Source organism: Anoplophora glabripennis, unplaced genomic scaffold (assembly GCF_000390285.2).
Source record: "Anoplophora glabripennis isolate ALB-LARVAE unplaced genomic scaffold, Agla_2.0 scaffold120, whole genome shotgun sequence".
In the NCBI taxonomy this organism is placed as follows: domain Eukaryota; kingdom Metazoa; phylum Arthropoda; class Insecta; order Coleoptera; family Cerambycidae; genus Anoplophora; species Anoplophora glabripennis.
Genome location: NW_019416214.1, coordinates 456,702 through 477,376, shown reverse-complemented (window position 1 = coordinate 477,376; position 20,675 = coordinate 456,702). Strand labels below are relative to the sequence as shown.

Here is a 20,675-nt window from a genome sequence, read left to right as displayed (position 1 = left end):
AATTGAAACGGACAATAAGTATCTCTTTCACAAAAGTGTTTCCATTCAAAATGATCGCATTCTATATTTCTAAAATTAAAAAATGGATCAGAAATCTGTTTTGACTAAAAACTCTTTTAAGAAAATGTTCAGACAAATCTATAACTTTGTACCTTTAATAATAACCGCGACATCCTATAATGACGTCGAAAATAGCATGCACCGTAGTCGATAAACCAGCAATTAATCTGCAATTGCGAGACGAAATCCTTCAAAGAATGCTTTACGTGAACTACTCTAAGTAGATGATGTGAAACTCTCAACTCCCCGAATACTCCACCTGAAAATTACTCCAGCCCGGGTTGTTTACTCCAACTTAGTTGGAATTATGTTTGTGTTTGGTCAGTAACTCTCCTTTTATGTGTAACGAAGATAAGTGCGTGACTTGGCCACTCGTTGCGTCCTCCAGAAACAAACAACCGTTGCAAAGGCGATAAGGGAGGGAATTTCCAAATAAAACGATTATTCAGAGGGGCGAGTCATTCGGAAAGGGATATTGTCACACGTCAAAACAGTTTAAATTTTCTCAGTATAGAGTTTTTTATTGAAAATTTTAATGCGCATTTCAAAGTAGTACAAATCCAAATTAAAAAAATATTGAAGTGGGCGTTTCTGTAGTGCAAAATGCAGATTTACTGGTATCATTTCAAAAAATCTTTAAACTCCGTTAAATAAATTGTAAATTATTAGAAGCTATAATGTTTAACTTAAGGTTTAAGTGCACTGAACGCAGTTTGTTAAGGAAGCCACCGATCTCGATCGTCGGTCGTCTAAACTATGGCATGCTGATGATGGTCATTAAGTTCGAAACTGGCCTATGTCTGCTCATTCCGCTGACTATAAATCTAGAGAAAATCTAGACCACATAATAAATATGTAATACGACCTGGTACCCCAGAATTACGGAATTACTAAAGTCGAACAGACCTTCAGTGAATTTGATGTAAATGAAACATTTTTATTTGTTAATTCTTTGGAATTTAAAGACACGATGAATTTTAAAATATTAGCATTGTTCCAATATTGTCTCAGTAAAGCACCCAGGAACGTAAAATTTCTGTTTTCTTTATTTTCTATTCAGATACGTCTATTAAATTGTTAAAATTTTCTGTACTTTAAACTGGCGCGATATGTGTTCGCTTTTCAAGCACGGATGTGGGATCCTTATGGGATAAATCACTTCCCTTAAACGACATAATATCCAGTTTCTGTGGTTGAGCGTAACCCTCGTATCCGGAAATAATAACAATGGAGCTTTTAGTCAAAGATAACAACACTTTCACAGAAATCCATTATAGCTAGTTTTGAAACGACACCCGAAGTGTGCTTTTCCTATATCTGCCACTCTTATCTAAACATAATATAAAAGTCCAAAAAATTTGCAAAACTAAATTGACACAACCAGAAGTATCTGAATTTCCATATTTTTTGGATTCGTGGAACTAAATTTCATTATTAACAAAAGTATTATTAGCATTTCCACTAAGTAGGCATGTTTCTACAATCTATCTTATGCTAACGTCATTATTGCTTTATTTTGGTACTCTTTCATTCATTAGCAACTGCTGTTCTTGTCACAATTAACTATTTTTAACTTTGGGTCTTCTATGTTCCTCACTTTAATATTCAATGTGTTGTATTTTGTATTTCTATAGTAATTTGTCATTTGTTCAGATAGAATATAAATTTCATTTATCCACAATCCTTATACAAATCGGACTTTTATCCATACATATGAACTGTCTAGAGTGACGCTTTATGAAAAGACAATAAACCTATAATAAATTAAATTTAATTTATTTACATATTAATATTAACATTCACATTTATAGTAACAGACATTTCGTTTTTTGTTTTATCACATTTAACTTCCTTTCCGTTAATAACAATCCTTGTAGCATTGTTGCCATCATTTTCGGAACACATAACATCTGCCGAAGTTTGTGAAGAATTTGCACAAGTTACGGATGTCTCTTCTTGTAAGGAATAGCTATATTTTCCTTGTATTTTCCTTGCAATATCAAGTTTGTTAGACTCTACATAACTTTCTGCTACAGAGGAGCTCTTCCATCCACCATGCTACTTGATGGTTGTAAGATCAGCACCTTTATTGGCCAATAAAGTTGTTGAAGTGCGCCTCATACAATGGCCAGTATATGCTCCTGGATTTGCTATATTCAGGAATGAAGCAACTATTGAGGGTACCTTCGCCAATGTGTTGAATCTAACAGGCTGAGAAGTACATTTTTGATAGATGTATCTTAAAATGGAATTGTGTTAGGCGAATTGGGCGCAGAGGAAATATATTTTCTGCATATTTCAACAGCATTCACGCAAAGTGCTTCTATAATTGTAAATTTTCCTGAAATGCCCGTATTGGTGTTGAAACCAGTAGGTAACTGCCAACATCCTGTACATCACTAATTTTCAAATTTGTCAATTCACAGCATCGACAGATACCAAACACCCCCATTATTAGTGCAACCTAAAATAATTCAAAGTTCACTATACAGGGTGTATCTAAATAACACCGAAAAAATTCAAAGGGCGATTCTCCAATGAAAATTAATAGGGGTCTTTGGTATAAAATTTTTTGAAAAAACCCTTCCCTGAAAAGTTACGCCCCTCCTAAAATTACAAAAAAAAATTGTTTTTCTTTTTTNTTATTTCATTAGTAGAATAAAGAATAAATAATAAACCTATTAAATTAAATTTAATTTATTTACTTATTAATATTAACATTCACATTTATAGTAACAGACATTTCCTTGTTTGTTTTATCACATTTAACTTCCTTTCCGTTAATAACAACCCTTGTAGCATTGTTGCCATCATTTTCGGAACGCTTAACATCTGCCGAAGTTTGTGAAGAATTTGCACAAGTTACGGATGTCTCTTCTTGTAAGGAACAGCTATATTTTCCTTGGATTTTCCTTGCAAGTTTGTTAGACTCAACATAACTTTCTGCTAAAGAGGAGCTCTTTAATCCACCATGCCGTTTGATAGTTGTAAGATCAGCACCTTTATTGGTCAATAAAATTGTTGAAGTGCGCCTCATATAATGGCCAGTATATGCTTCTGGATTTGCTATATTCAGGAATGAAGCAACTATTGAGGGTACCTTCGCCAATGTGTTGAATCTAACAGGCTGAGGAGTACATTTTTGATAGATGTATCTTAAAATGAAATTGTGTTAGGCGAATTGGGCGCAGAGGAAATATATTTTCTGCATATTTCAACAGCATTCACTCAAAATGCTTCTATAATTGTAAATTTTCTTGAAGTGCCCGTATTGGTGTTGAAACAAGTAGGTAACTGCCAATGTCCTGTACATCACTAATTTCAAATACTACTGCTTTTGTGTTTTGCATTGTCTCGATTCACTCTTCAAACCAGCAGTAAGCTTGTTATACTTTTCAATATCTATATTTTCAAGACCTTTATAGTAGCCTTCAACATCGAATAGTTCGACCACATAGATGAAATTACATATTTTATCTTAAAATTTTTCAAATTTAAAAAACACGATAGCATGACTTCTTCATTTATTGTCATTACTCCCCGTTTTTCCTTCCATTCGTTAAATTCGGTGAACACTTTTTCGTAATGTTTCCTGGATTTAGCTGGCAATAAATGAAAAATTGCTTCTTGGGCTTCTTCAAAAACAGCCACAGGAACACAATTACTTTCTTGCATTTTTACCAAGTTCAGATAGAACTGTTTATTAAATAATTGATAATAAACAGCGTATCATAGCAACCAGTAGGCATAACAAAACCTACCACGTTTAACCGACTACTATTAAGAAATGTCAAGTCCTGCGAATATTTTTTTAGTAAATTCCAATAATTCCGACTCCACAAATATGATTGTGATGTCATTATGGATAAAACATTTTATTGCATTCGTGTTTTAATTGCCTTTTATGTACTTAAACGCTTGAACTACGTTCTCGCGTTTAAACATTCTTGCGTGGATAAAGTTCTATTTAAAACACTTATACAGTAAATATAGTAAATAACTATTAAAGGTTTAGTTTAATATACAAAAAAATTGTTTTGGCTATTCTAAGAGACCACAGATGGAACTTTTCAAAAAAATTATTAGCTCTTAAGTATAACTGCGTGCTTCCTCGGGCATATTTCAATTCCAATTAGTAAATATGTGTACAAATTAACTATACATCTAATTAAAAATATTCTAATTCATTTATAATTAACGACAGTTTTGCAGTCCCGCTTTTGCTATTATCAAAATGCCAATTAGTCATACCATTGATAAAATTGAAAATGAAGTCGCAAAAGTGCCACCTATTTATACAGACATGCGTTAATTGGCGGAAATGGAAATATTATTTTCAGTTTTTAAATAGTTACTAATTAATCATATACCTGTTAATTAACGTATAGCAATTATAATGTTGGCCATTATTTCAACATAATCATCTCTTCAGTTCTATATACATTTAATACTTTTATTTAATTTAATACGAGATGCAATTATTTCTGTAGTTTCTGTTTTTAAATTTAACAAAAAATTAAAAACAAACTACAATTTTAGTCCCTAACCTAAATGCAACATATTTTATCACTATATTATGTTAATTACCGCGATTTTTTCCTTTTTTTTTTTTTTGGAAATTTTGTTGGGTTTTGTTTTTTTTTTTTAAGAAAACTGTACTTTGTAATTGCACTAAATATTTACATACGCATATTATTATTTCATAAATCAGTATTTCAGTTATCTTTTGCAAATATGTGTTTCTGATATTAAATCTGTGTTCTTAATAGTATTTTTTATACACTAGATGAGTTATTGCAGATGAACAAATACAGAAAAACATGTTTATACAATGAGATGCATGCCTGTATTTTTGGTAATTCTTATAAAAATTATGTCTACAACAATGAATTCAAATACAGGGACACCTATCACCACCCCCCAGTACAAATATAAAACGGCAAAGAATCTTAGATCAGAGCTGTAAGACGAGTAAGGTGTTTTATTAAAAAAAATTGTGATGGTTTAAAGTTACAAAAGGGAAAATTATACCGTGACTTTCTTGTTTAAATTTCTGATTTCCAAGAAGAATTGGAAGGCCCAAAGATTCAGCTATTCTTTTTTTTAAATATATTAAAATGTAGGTTTGCTAAGGATGTAGAGAAACAGTGAGTGCCAACAATTAAAAAAGAATTATTACTATGGGAAATGCATAACCTATGAAGTCAAAAAACGGGGATAAATACTGTTTGTTTTCACAGGTGGAAAAATGCCAAAATAAACAGACATTCTGATGTACGAGATTGTACAATTCATCTTTTTTTTTCATTTAGCATATTCATCAGCTGGCAATAATTATTATAATATATTATATGTAAGAAGGAGCCTTAGACTGATGCTTTTGGCACCAGCTTTATTTCAGTTTTTATATATTTAAATATATCATAAAAAACAGAAATAAAAAGTACTCAAAAAATAAACAGTTATATAAATATTTGCTAAACAACTTTTCGAAGTCTACCAGTACGATGATACAATGCACTGTAAAAAACATTGCACTCAAATTTCACTCGATTTTACTCAATAATGTATCAATTTCTGTACACATCTGATTGAGTGAAATTTTCACTCAACTATTAATATGAGTACAACAGAGTGCAACTGTTGCATCAGAAATGAATGAGTTTTACTTACATCCGAGTTACTGCTATCAATTGAGTGACTTTTGACTCTATTCTGACTATATAAAACCAATTTAGAGTTGACTTTTTCTCTAATGTGATTTAACTATTATTGAGTAATTTTTACTCAGACTTGGTTTATATTCTCTTTAAATTTTATTTTAAATATCATTGTATTAAAGTCAAAAACTACTAAGCTGCCACAGTGGTTTCTGCACAGAGACAATATTTTAGCTCTCGATTAAAGGAATTGGTGAACTGATCGCACGAATAGATTGCCATAACCGTTGTATGTTACAAATACGTAATTATAGATAACAATTTAACGATTCGTTTATTTAACCAAATATTAATCGATACTTAATATATTGTCTAATTATTGTAATTAATTCGCATTTAAATACAATTTTTACTAGAATAACCAGATAAACCGATACTTGTCCAACTCCAAAGCACACCATACGCCATACTGCCATCCACCACGCCATGGTCACGAGATAACCTAACGGTACGATGGGAACCGATATGGAACAGATCTGGATATGAAAAAGGGTTAGATTACTCAGTAATGATGACATTTACTCTGATTTAGGTACAAGTGCACCGAATAAGAGTTTACGTGAAGAATTTATTTAAGGAGTACTAACATTTGAGTGAAAGTACTCAGTTTTAGTTTAAAATATAATCACAAAATGATCAAAATGTCCAATATTGAGTGAAAATGTACTCAATAATTTCACTCATTGGATTCACTCCGAACCTTTATTGCTTTCACTCACACTGATTTTTTCAGAGTGTATACGAGTACAATAGATTATAAATTATGTATGATGGATAGTACCTACTTATGTATGTCCGTAAGAATGAATAGATTATTTAAATTAATTTGGCGTCATTCGTGAATTTAAAAGTTGATCCATTTGCAGCTCAAGTATTTCATTCTTTTCAATAAAACTGCAGCTTCCCAAGATTGAAGTTCTAATAATATAGAAATCTCAGCCGAACTAGTCCACGAAATACCGGCAAAGTAATTCAATTAAATGTTGCGAGTCTCCATTAACAATATACATCGTTGCGAGATCGATAACACCCATCAGTCGAGAACTCTAATTCTAAATTTCACTCAATCCGCCCGGTTTAACTACTACATCTGAATAATGCAAATTGGTCATTTCTCTTCCATTTTAACGTGGGATTACAATACGGATTTCATGGCTCTTGAGGCTGTAATTATTGCTCTTCGAACTCGAGGATAAAAATAGAACAAGGTCTTTTTATTTCGATGTAGACGTACAAAGTGACTACTAAATAGTGGATTAGTTAGTAAATAAGTTGAAAGCTTCGGAAACATTTCTCAAAATTATACCTATGATTGTTACTAGATATACAGCGAATCAAGTAACAAATAAAATTTCATAAATATCTCAAACAGAAAAAATTCTTTTTCTTCCCCGTCAGTTGCAAAGGGTAAATATACACCCCTACAAATAATTTCTTGCATAATTTATCTCTATCGTCATTATTGTAAATTAAAATCAGTTTTATATAGCCTGGTTTGCATATAAGTATTGAAGTGAAAATTTTATAACATAGTGATATAGTTGACAGTTATTAATAATAACTCAACAATTTTTTTAAGATAATTAATTATCATATTAACCGAATGACAGAAAAAAATCCAGATCCTTAGCCAAAGTCCATTATCAACGACAGTTTTCTCTGAATATGTGGATTGAAATTCTTGAATACTACTTAATTACAGCTTCTGCCATCTAGATTGAATGTAGATACATAGATTCCCTTCCTCGAAGAAAGACTTCAAAATTTTTAACCATGCAGACACCTGAATAAATGTTTGTTGCATGGAGTCTTGTGTAACGGTTGAAGATCATATCCAACATTTATTATTTCATTGTATTTTCGGTTCTAATTAAGGGCTCATTAATATAAAATAATAATAATAATAATACGGGATGTCCGAAATTGTTTCGCATACTTGGAACTACAGGTTCTAATTGTAAATATAAGACGATTTAAATAAAATTACTTCTATTTTGCTTTGTTTAGCAGTTAGAAGGTGGTAAAGTTGATAAGAAATTTTAATTTTTTTCAACCCAAAAATAGAAATTTTATTTAAAAAACCGATATATACCGGATTTACTATCTTAGAGTTATCGAAAAATTTGCATTATGATTTTTATTACGAATATGTAAAAAATGATATCTGCCCTTATTTTGACACAAAAATTTGTTATACAGATACAGACTTATTTGTTTTCGAGTTCACTCTTAAAAGTGGAGTAAATAACATAACTATTTATGATATTATTATAAGAGATGCTCGCACACATTTCGATACTTTTGAGTATTCGGATAACAACATTTTCGGTATTGAAAGGGTTAACAATAAATTACCCGGTTTTATGAAAGACGATCTAAAAGGAAAAATAATGAAAATTTATTTCATTAAGATCCAAAGTATATACTTATAAAGTCATTGGTTGCAACGTGAGGTGTAAGATAAAAGGTGGGTGTAAGCAGAGCTGGTACGAAAGATATAAGTTTTGAGGATTTTTTTTAATTGTCTTTTTAAGGACAAACAGAAAATTGTTAATTTCAATACAATTAGAAGTGTTAATCGTGAAAATTTCACCATTAATGTTAATAAAGTTGCATTAGATTCGTCAGATAATAAAAGAGTTATTTTAAGTAATGGTATTGAAACACTACCGATAGGACAATATTCCTCATTAAAAAATTAACATTTTTCTTTTTAATATTACTTAATAAATCTTAATTAGTGTTTGTTTTAAAAAAATATATGTATTTCTAAAATAGTATATTGTAATTAATTCTATTTTAATTAATGTTAATTTTGTCAATGTATCACTGCAATATAATCGTTTAAAAAAATATTATAATTTTAAGACATATTACTATTGCTTGTATTTCTGATATAGAAAATATTTAAGCATTGGTTTATTATTTTAATTTTGATAACACTGAAAATATTTTCCGCTTCACATTTTCTAAGTACTACCATGTAAATGCCGTTTTTTGATAAAATAACTTAAGTCATTGCCCTAGGCATATAAGCTCTTTTTTTGTATATTACGTCACAATTTGAGATGTTATGCTATTACAAAAGTAAAAATTATATAGGTGCATCATATATCTCTGTACCTTTGATACAGGTCTTACATAATTTTCATAAAAACTCATTTATTTTATAATGAAAACGGAAAATTTCAATGAAGTATAAAAGTTTGTAATCGATTCCTTCTTTCTAAAAAATTATTGGAAATTTAATAACATAATTCAATAAAAAAAATACACACAAAATTCTTTTCGTCATATTTTTTTTAGTATCGGTAATTAGTTACAAACTATTCAATGTCAAAACAACAAATGATACTGTGTATTCTTAATAGAACCTATTACTAACTAAAGGTTCTAGAAGTACTGAAATTTGTAAACAAATAAAACTGAAATGATGCCTTTGTTTCGAATTGGCATTGGTATTTAATACAAAATATTCTACATGTGCTGTGATCCGTATAATGGAATGGTTAACACAACCGAAATAAAATGCAGAACAATTTTTTGTAGATGTTTTCAGAAAAAGGAGAGTGATATCAGAAAACGCTCAGTGTTTTTTATTTATAGTTTAGGCTCTACATAAAATATATTTTAAACTATAACAAGTTCGCCGTAATCGAATTCTTTCTTTTTTGAGATTGATCTCAATTTTTTTTGCCGGCGCATTCGCCAAAACTTAGAGTGCACAAATAATTTTGTTGTTTGAAATGTAATTTTAAATACAATACCATTATCAAAAGCTCAAACGTAAACATTTTGTGAGAGGTATCGAAGGTATTGTGTAAAAAATTGTTTTTTTTTAATTATATGTATTTGAGGTAAAGAATACCTATATTTTTTTAAGAAGTTTGTGTTAGTTTTGGAGTTATTTTTTATTAGGAAAAGAAGTACCTTAGACTTTTGGTTCGTTATAGCTCTTTATCTTTTGTCTAAATTTATTACCTATATTATTATATTGTATGGCTCTGATATGATTTTTGAAAAAAAAAAAGATGAATATATTTGCATTATATTATTTAAAATATAGAGTACAAAAAATAGAAAGAAGAAAATATTGTTTTATGGTTGTAATGAAGTTATTTGTTAAAGTAAGTGCATTCGTTTTAAAGACGTTTTGAGAAAACACACTTTCCATTAGAAAATCCTAGAAAACATAAATCTACAGGGTGTCCCAAAGTGACGAAACATTAAACATATTTCAGATACTATTCCTATTTTAATTTTGAAAATTTGGGTAATAGTGCTTTCGGCCATGCCCTTCTCAACTAAAATAATGGCGTCCACCTAACGCTTCCGGAAGTTGACGTCATCTTCGTTATTTTAAATGGAACACCCTGTACATTATTGCAATTTTGGATTCTATGTCAATTTTTAGGTGAACTTTCATAAAAGTTTTCTATTCTTAAAGTTAACAATTTTTGATATATTTAATTTTTTTCAAAAATTAAAAATTAAAAAAAACACTGCCTAATTCAAATAGATGTGTATTTTACAATAATAAAGTTAGAGCGATAAAATTTATAGGGGACATAACTAAAACTCTAAGTTTCCCTGCCATAATTTCAAAATGACTTAATTTCATACAAGGTGGTAGAAATTTAATGCCGAATTTAGTCAACTTTAAACCATCTTAATTTATTTTTTGTAAATGGAACACCCTGTATATTTTTGAGCAACCTTGTTGAACAATTTTGTTCTCTTTCGAATGGTATAATGCTTCCCTATACATATCTCTTCTGGTTGAAAAAAAAAATAAATATATCAAAAACGGTTAACTTTAAGAATAGGGAACCTTTATGAAAATTCACGTAGAATCCAAAATTGCAATAATGTACAGGGTGTCCCATTTAAAATAACGAAGTATAACCGGAAGCATTAGGTGGACGTCATTATTTTAGTTGAAAAGGACATGCCCGGAAACACCATTGCCCAAATTTTCAAAATTAAAATCGAAGTCGACTCTGAAGTATGTCTAATGTGTCGTCACCCTGTATTTTCTGGCATCTGCTTAATCTATGCAGATAAAAGCGTAGGTACTTTTTATTCGTAAATACGAGAATATCAGTCAATGATCCGTGAAAAATTATTTACCGGAGTAGCCCGTGGAGCAATTTGCTTCGCGCATAATACATGTTGTGAGGAGGTAATTTATTTGTGATGCAATATGCAGTCTGTATGGAATTCTGAAGTGTGTGTGTGCTGCTGGCGTTCAGTGATTTATTAAAAGTAAATTTGATACTACAACGCAACACAATTTTCAGCAGCCAGTTTCTTATTAAAGCAGCATAAAAGTGATGATAAAAAGTTTGTCGTGAACTTACATCGTTTGAAAAAGAAGTCCCGGAAAGGCTTTTCGCTACTTCAACACAAGTACGCCAAACTATTCCTCGCTTTATCGGCGAACTGTTTTTAGTCAGCAATAAAACGAAAAAACTTATAGCAGTGGGTTATTTTTATTCGATACCCAGTAGAATAAGGGCGGTATCGTTGATTTTATTTCACGGTAGGTAGAACGTTCTAACAAAACTTAGTAGCGACTTAGTACGTTGTCATTGCTTGAAAATATATAGAAACAGTAGAAATAGGGCTATTTATCATAATTTCAAAGCGAAATTGGCAATAGGCTAGAAGAAAAAAAATATAATAATAGGACAATCATAAATTTAGTAATTTCTGAACTTTTTTAACTTTTAGTTTAGCTTTGATAGTTTTTAACGACCTTTTTAACGTGCGCGATATTAAGTTATGTGTTTTAGTATTTTCTGTTTCTCCGCTTTTTTCACTGGAAAATTTGTTTGGTTAGGCAAATCTATTTTAATAAAAATAACCCTTGACTGATCCATTTGGCGCAAGTATTTATGTAACTGCTTTTTTTAGTTTTTTCAGATTTCAAAATACCCAAAACTGTAAAGTCTTCGTATAAGAACTTCGTAAACGTCATCGGAAATATTATTTATAAAATTGGGCCCATCCAAACTCGGTTAAGACATTAATTAAACGTTTTCCTCGGCTCTGGTAACTCAATAAAAAATCTCTTAATTCACTTCCTACGAAGGCGGAAATTGAATCCTATGAATTTCCACTGCAGCAGAAAATTAAAGTCGGCCTTAATAGAGACATTTCTCCACCGATATAATTTCTAATCAGTTGTCAACCGATCTCGGGAAAAATATCTAGACCCACATAAAACCCGCGCTATGCGGAAGCTTGATGTCCATGATAATTTCTAATTCTGATAAAATCACTACAACAACCTCTAATTTATATCGCGTGACTGGATTCCGACTACATCCGTAATAACGCATACGTTGTTTAATAATGAAACTGGAATTAAAACATGTCTGCCACAATGAAGTACATATTTTTTGTTAAAGTAATTGCGCTAATTTAATTGTTATAAGGGGTGTCCGGTATTTACTAAACCCTCGGAAGTATGTAGATGGTGAGAAAACAATACTAGGTCAAGTTGGACACAAATAAACTGAAATATAAATTAAACACTCCATAATTTTGTACTTCTGTGCTAATTTAATTCCTGCATTGTTAATAAAAGACCGTAAAACTATTTATGCAAAACCTTTAAAAATCATATTCAATTCTATAATTACACATACCTAGAGATTATCCACAAGTATGGAAAGAGTCGCGAATATGCCCCGTTTATAAAAAAGGTACTAAGAACGACATAACTAACTACCGGCCCATAGCTATTATAAGTAACTTCTCAAAAATCCTAGAAATAATTTTACACAATCGACTTCATTTTCATATTCAAAAATCAATATCTCCGTACCAACATGGATTTATGAGTGGTCGTTCAACTAACTCAAATCTAGTTGAGAAAACCCAATTTATTGCTGAAGCTTTGGATGCAGGAAGTCAGGTTGATGTGTAAGTATACCGATTTTTCCAAATCTTTCGATCATATTTTATTAACATTGAAATTGGAGTCATATGGTATATCCCCTGCTCTCTTATCTCTATTTAAATCATATTTTAGTAATAGGTACCAATTTGTGCAGTATCGAGGCTTTCGATCATGTAAATTCCATCAATCTTTAGGAGTTCCGCAAGGGTCAATCCTGGGACCACTGTTATTTATTATTTTTATTAATGACTTAACTGAATGCCTCGATGTTAACTATTTACTCTATGCGGACGATCTAAAGTTATTCTTGGAAGTTAAATCCTCTACTGATTGTACTACATTACAAGTTAATCTTGACATGTAATAATAATCTACCTCTGAATGTCAGTAAATGTAAATTTATGACTTACAGTCGATGCAAAACTAATCTAGATTTTGATTATAAAATTGGTGAATCTTTTTTAAATAAAGTTACTTAATTTACGGACCTTGGTGTTACTTTCGATACCAGATTATCGTTTGACGAGCACATTAGTTTAGTAACCAAATCTGCTTATAAGAATTTAGGCTATATTTTGCGTAATTCTAAGAACTTTCAGAACGTAAAGGTTCTAAATATATTGTACGCACCATTTGTGCGTTGCTAATTTAAATATACATCGGTTGTTTGCAGTCGCATTTATAATATTTATTATATTCAATTAGAGAAAGTACAACGAAGATTTTTAAAGATTATTAATTTTTTTTGTTGTGGATTTTATCCTCCCCGTGGTACATCTCAAGATTTATTGCTTTCCTGTTTTAATTTTAATAGTCTCTGTCGTAGGCGAATTATGTTTTCAATTATATTCCTTTTTAAAATCATAAATAACACGTTAAATGCAGACTCGTTAGTCTCAAGGATTTTATATCATGCTCCTAGACTTAATTCTAGATTTCACTCCGTTTTATAATTACCCACACCTCGTACCAATTTACTAATAGCATCTCCCCTATATAAAAAGATTTCCAATTACCAGAAATATGAAGATCGACTTAATATATTTTTTCATTCTATGAATGACATATAAAATTTGTTTGTCTAGCAAATGTAATCCTTATCTTGTATATGTTAGTTCATTTATTTTAAATGTCTGTTATTGTTTATACTTAAGTTCTTTGTCTGGATTATTGTATTTTATATTTTGATTGCTGTATGTTATGTAGTAATTCTATTTTTATATTTAATGTTAGTTTGTCTTTTTCTTTTAAAATTTAGTTAAGGTTTTCTGTTTTACCTTATCCTGTAATTGGGACTTTGTCCTGTTGGATATTGTAACTTCTAAATAAATAAATAAATAAATAAATAAATTTGTGTCATATATTATAAATTCGGTGCTCTGTTGAACTATTTTCTTTCATGTATTGCCAAATTTTGTGCTTTGGTTTTGATATATATGGAACACTACAAGGGATCGACAATATGACGTTGCGACTCATACATACGAATTTAAAAACATTAACAGTTGCACGAGTATTTTTGCTCATTTTGTGCTAATTTGTTCTGTGACTTCAAAATTTTGAGCTCCATCCATTTTCAAAACATTTACTACAGAGCTGAGTTTTTTAATGATGCTTTATAGAGAATGATTGGGTTCATTCTGTGCTAATTTGCGCTGTGGTTTAAAAATTTTGTGCTCGATAGCTTTTTAAGAAACTTGTGAGGATATGCTATGTACAATGAACTACCATGAATTTTTTGGTTTGACGTCGATTTAATCTAATGTTATTTCTCTTGTTTCCTTTCGGGCATCAATGTTGGAGAAACAAAATTATTTTCCACTTAACTGTAAAATGTTTTGTCATATTTAAAGCAAAATTTGTTATTCTATTAATTGAATATACATATAATCTTTTGAAGTAGTAACATAGTAATTTTATTTGAAGGAATGGGCAAAATATCCCCAGAGAGATCCCCAAAACAGACATACAAACCATCTACCGGGGTTTTTATGATCGGAACTTTATAGACGAAAAATAACTAGCATCCCCAGCAATTTTCAATTTTGACCGAGACATTTTAATGTTCAAAAATGTTGGTCGGAGCGTTAGTCCGCAGAGTAGTTATTTCCTATAACGTCATTAATTAAAAATCTAATTTAGAGACTTGGTATGACTTGGTTAAATTAGAATAACACATGTTTTTAATAGAACTAATTTTTTCATATTTCAGTTAAGTTTCATAGTATGCATTACGATGTCCTATTTAGTTTAACAAATCTTAACGAGAACATTTTTATTTACATGAGAATAGTTTACCCCGCATATTTGTACAAAAACGGATGAGAAACTCATAACTCTTTTCTTAAAGAAATATAGGTCAATTATTAGTTTTACTTAATAACTTGCAATAATTGCAATACACATTTTGGTGAGTAGGTAATGAAATATAACGTTCAACTTAATTATATTTTAACTTAAAGCACGTAACGATAAATCTTCAATTTATCTGAAGATATCAAACTATTGCAGAATTATCTGACATATGGATGAGAAGTCGTTCGGTTTATATAAATATTTATGCAGATGCAATAAATTTTGGCGAGTTTTAACCTCACAGAAAAATTATTATGATTTATCGGAACGTGTGCAATTGGATAAGACAAGAACTTTGTTCGCAAATCGTAAAAATATTAATTACTTTTTTTTTTGTTCCAGGGATTATTACTACGACAGGTAAGTGTCAACTGTAGATAAATAAATTAAAGCTACCTTCGTCTTTAACTGTAATCAGTGGCGTATGCAAGGGAAGGGGTCGGAACCTTCCTAACAAATAATTCCATAGCTTTCTCTTGTAAGCGCAAGACAATCGGCATTGGTAATTACAGAAATATTGCAAATTATTAAAATTTGCATATATTTTGTATGTCCCTAAATATATTTTATAATCTAAAATAAATATTTTTTGACGAATGACATTTTCTTTGTGACAGCGGCAATTTTAAATGAAATCCTTGTATTGCTATGTGAAAACTAAAAAATAATTTGCTGTTTTATGATGAAATTTTAATGAAATAGAAGTATGAGTTTAAAAAATGCAACATTTCTGACTCAAGATGAAATAAATTATTTCGTTCATGAATGTGTCAGTAAAAATGGCAATTTTTCAAAATACTACTTCAAACTCATATACATTTGAATATAGAGATGTTCTTACTGTTGGTGGATATAAAAGTGACGATTTTCTATTTTTAGTAGAAAATGCGATTTTCATTTTCATAACGAAAATCAGAATTATTATTAATTAACAATTTTCTAAACTAAAACACTAAACTAAGTTAGCATATTGCGATAAACAACTCTTTTTGTGGAGGCTATATTAGTTTCAGTACGGTAACAATGACACATTTATAGGTACTATTTTCCTTCTTTTTAACATATTACTGGAAACGTATTTCTTTTCTTTATTTAATCAAAACTAAAATCAACAGTAATATGTGGGTATCTTACGTTTAGAAACTGAATTTCATCAAATTACCTTTATAAAAAAATTCAATTCTGGCTCAAAATAAACAGTGCATATTCTAGATTTTTCATTATATTTCAGGAACTAATTGGAAGGTATCAGTTTGAATTCCAGAAAGAATTTCAGGAAAAGTACTAAATATTGTTTTGCAATATGTGTCATCATATATTTTAAATATAGTCCATACTATATTTGTTGATAATTCCAATTAAAGGATAAGCCAACAAAGTTCTGTTATCGGAACTACTGTAACAGTTTACCACGGGGGAGGCGTGTCTTGAAGTTTTCGGCGCTATTCATTTAGAAAAATTGTCGTAAAATAGTTATACACGTTGAACACGACTGTTTACTTCATAACTGCAACACACAGTATACACTGCAAGCTGCTACGGTGAATCCCACCCCGCCAATGTCTTTCTACATCAGGTGTAAAATGCGGTTAATTCCAAGAACGTGAAGCAGAGGTCTTCTTGGAATTCTATATTAACAAATATCGTACGGACTGTAGCTTGCGACACCTTTATAGCTATTAAATATGTAATAGTTTTAGCTCGGTATTTTTATTGACATCACAAGGAAAAAATATGTAAATGTATACTACCAATTCTTGTAATACGTTAAAATATTGCTAAATTTCAAATATTTGAGATGAGAACTATTTCTCAGTATTTTAAGTACATTATTTCAATTGACATGAAACTACGCGTATTATGATCGCGCTTTCACTCTTTAATCCCTTGTTGCTTACTACATCGCCGTTCTAGTCTCGCAAACTTTTTCCCTTTTGTCAGGTTTACTCACCATTAACCATCCATTTTTTCATTACCTTTCCTCTCACATTCGACGCAGCAGACGGTAACTGCTTTCATTTACACCTTTCCATCAGATCTTAGCAAGAACACGTGGTCAATCTTTTACCTAAAACTTTTTTATTTTCCTGATATTGTCTATAGCTAAGCTAAATATCTGTTTAACTTTATTTAATTTATTTAAGGTGATGTATGTATTATTAATAATATACCAGCGTTACAGCTCATAAAGGCATCTTGATTGTAATAAAAAATAAAAAACTATTTAAATATGTTCACAACGTAAACATTCGAGGATCGAAATTTCACCAAAGTAAGCATTAAGTTGGTGCACGTTAAGGCTATTAACGTTCATAACAGTGAAATTTGCATAACCGTGCTCAGTTATCATTGTAGCCGAAACTTTTGAATAGTTTACATAAGCTACTCTGTATTGCTAACAGGAATAAACTAGCCAAACTGAATTCTAAACAGTCTAGTTAAAAAAACACACTTGTAGGACACCTGTTATTTTAAGCCAATTACATACTGTAATTTCGATAGTTGCCCATGGCACCTTCAAATTTTTCGGAAATTTTTTTCCTCCTTCCAAGCTAGGCAAACAAAATTAATAAATAGAAATTTTTTTTGACAGCGATCATGTGGTTCAAAAATCAGTACCTATCCAGAATTTTGCTTTGTAATGTCTTTATTTAATTGAAAATAATAAATAGATACAAATAATTATTTACCAAATATTTGTTTCGAGATTTCTTCTATTAACGCTAAATGTTTTTGAAATTCTGGCCGGAACTCTTCTCTTCGCAACGGAGAGTAACGAGGAGCATAATTATTACCTTTATTTTTCATTTCCATCAGATTTGATGAAATTTTGTTCTGCTGAAAATTAAATGCTTTTTTTATTACTAAAGTGCAAGGATTGTGTTTTTTATGTTTTAATAAGAATCTTTGATAAACTGCCATAGACATCGCATTTCTACAAAAACTTATTTTTTTTCTATTTTAATAATACTAAGTGAATTATATTGCAAAGGTAAATATTTTAATTCAAAAATTAAATACCTCATTTATTACTAAAGTGAAAGGAACGTGTTGTTTTTTATGTTTTATTAAGAACCATTTTGTCTTAATAAAGATTGAAACATTTTTTTCAAGTTCAAACAGGTCAAATTTTTAAAATAAATTTTGGTTGTAAAATTTTCTTACCGAATCCCCCACGCCCTTGAATTAATGTCCGGAAATTTTTTCTCAATCACGCATTTTTCTAGAAAATGTTCCCTAGTCTGGGACTCGGGAAAATTTAAAAAAAAATGCGTACCTTCGGAAAAATTTCCGGAAATAATTCAAGCACTAGAGAGATTATAAGTGATAAGTTTTTACTTGAAAAATGTTGTAAAAGAGCACTGAAATTGTTTTCGCTAACCTGCAAGTCCAAAATGTTGTTTTTATATTTTTGTTTGTTGTAATAAATTTCGTTAAGCAAACCATTCATTTTTGCAATAAATATTAAACCATATCATTTTTGATTAGGCAATAAAAATACCTTTCAATTGAGGTATCACTCTTTCTTCTCATTTAAAAATTTAAGGGTTGCAACTGCCACTCGTAGAGAATTGAATTTGGGGATGAAATTTTTAGAAGATGGCATTTCAGAATCCGCAATCGACGTGTCTTGGCATATTTTATAAATGCGCACAATAATTGAGATACTGAATTTATTCCATTTGGCTGTTCGACACTGTATAATGCGAGGCCACACAAAATATTTTGATATACTTACAGGAAAAGTCGCAGTTCAGCTCAGGTATATTTTCCGTCTCTGGGGTTGTTTTGTATTTTTCCCAGCAGATATAGAATTTCAAACAAGATCAATAAACACCCGAAAATATCGGCTGGTCCCTGATACATCTGCAGTGGAAATTTTTATATTTGATATACACCGTTCCCCGTTATTACCCACTAAATTACACCCGAACAGAATCTGTTGGCCGTGGAAGGTGAACGTAAAAGTGCACGTACAATGCGCGAATGATTCTCTGGCGTTGTATATTCATTTCCTGTTTTAAAATAGAATGCAAAGCAACGTAAATAAAAGATGGTGATTGTTTGCAGCTAGCTTTACGGTAACGATACGAAGCGGCAAAAACTTAACGCTACCCGTTCCGCCAGGAGGAAAGTTCGCCGGAACGTCGGGTCCCCGGTTTCAGTCGAGCTTACCGTAAGCTGCTACATACAAATATATGCACTATGCTACGTGCATTGTGAACCCCGTACACGTCGGGCTCACGTACGGCTACGAATTTTTGTGTGAAATTTGTTTGCGTTAGGTATGATACACTAAACAATACAAATCAAATTTATAAGCCCGCGCTACCAGTGGAAACGTTTTTAAAGACCGAACTGAATGCTTTCGTACGCGAGACAGCCCAATTGTGTGTAGTAAATTTCAAAACTTAATTAAGGCAGTCTCATTTACGGGATTATAAAGCGGCTTTTTCTTACTTTTCGATACTGAATAATTTCTTTTGTATTGGGGAATATTAATTAAACGGCTTGTCAGGGTCCTTTGTCCGGCATAAGGACGGTAAAGCACTTTCACAACTTCATAAACGTCACCGGGTTTTTATTATTATTCCGATCGTTATTTGCTTGTTAAATACTACTTTCGTTTGAATTTTTGGAACAGGTCTTAATGTTTAAATTTATGTGATCAATTAAATCTAGCTTAAAAAGTAGGAATACATATAAAGCGCATTCATATACTTAAAGAGGTTTATCTGATTTGGAATTGACGAACAAATATTCATAAAAAATTAATATAAGCTTATTAATATGAAGAAAATCCTCAAAAAAATTATGACTAGTTTGGATATCTAAGAGATGAGATATTAATAAAATAATTTTTCACGATTTAGTCTTTCCACTTAGAATGCGCAGCAATTGACACAGTTTTTACGGCAACTCGTATAAATAGGAAACCGATATTTAAGGAACCGTATGACAGCTCGTAGATATCGTAGATACATAATTTATAATAATTTTCCTTCAAACTGCTGTTGTTGATTAACTTAACGTCCATATGCGTGATAGCGGCGACGCCGCGGTTCTCGACGTAGCGTATTATTTCAAATTTCTACCCAAAAATATAATTTCTTACTTTAAATATTATATTTTTACATATAAAATAAATATTTGAAACAGTTAAACGAATAGTCAAGGCGATATTTGTTTTAAAAAGGGGTATACTTAGGTAAAACGCATATGATCGGAGATTTTTGCTTTCACGGCCTCTAAATAACATCAGAAATTATATTTTTTTTTTCATGCAAATAAAAAAAACGTGGGCTTAATTGTTATTGCGAAAAAAGTATTAAAAAAAATTAATTTTTGTCTTGGATTTCTCGTCGACAACTTAGCAACTATTCATTTTAGACAAAAATGGAAGAGGAAAAAAGTTTTGTAATTAAATTTTGAACAAGATAGTTGCAATTAGAAAAAATAATTATTGCTATTGCAAAAATCGGAAAAATCATGTAAAAAATTGCAAAAAATGTTAGTTTATTTGTCAATTTTTTTCAGACACTTGAATAATACCTAGGATCTTCATACTTTTCCCAATTAAACTTCTTAGTGCATAGAATCATCACACCAAATTTCATCCAATTCGGTTCGAT

At 30.6% G+C, this 20,675-nt stretch overlaps 1 protein-coding gene across 1 annotated transcript in view; it reads left to right on the top strand.

The window, feature by feature from the left end:
• Window positions 1–20,675, top strand: part of LOC108907827 (heterogeneous nuclear ribonucleoprotein C) — a 447,713-nt gene that overhangs the window by 295,185 nt on the left and 131,853 nt on the right. Inside the window, exon 7 of the mRNA XM_018711644.1 lies at window positions 15,385–15,402. Coding sequence (XP_018567160.1) covers window positions 15,385–15,402 — 18 coding nt within the window. The remainder of the gene's footprint in view (window positions 1–15,384; window positions 15,403–20,675) is intronic.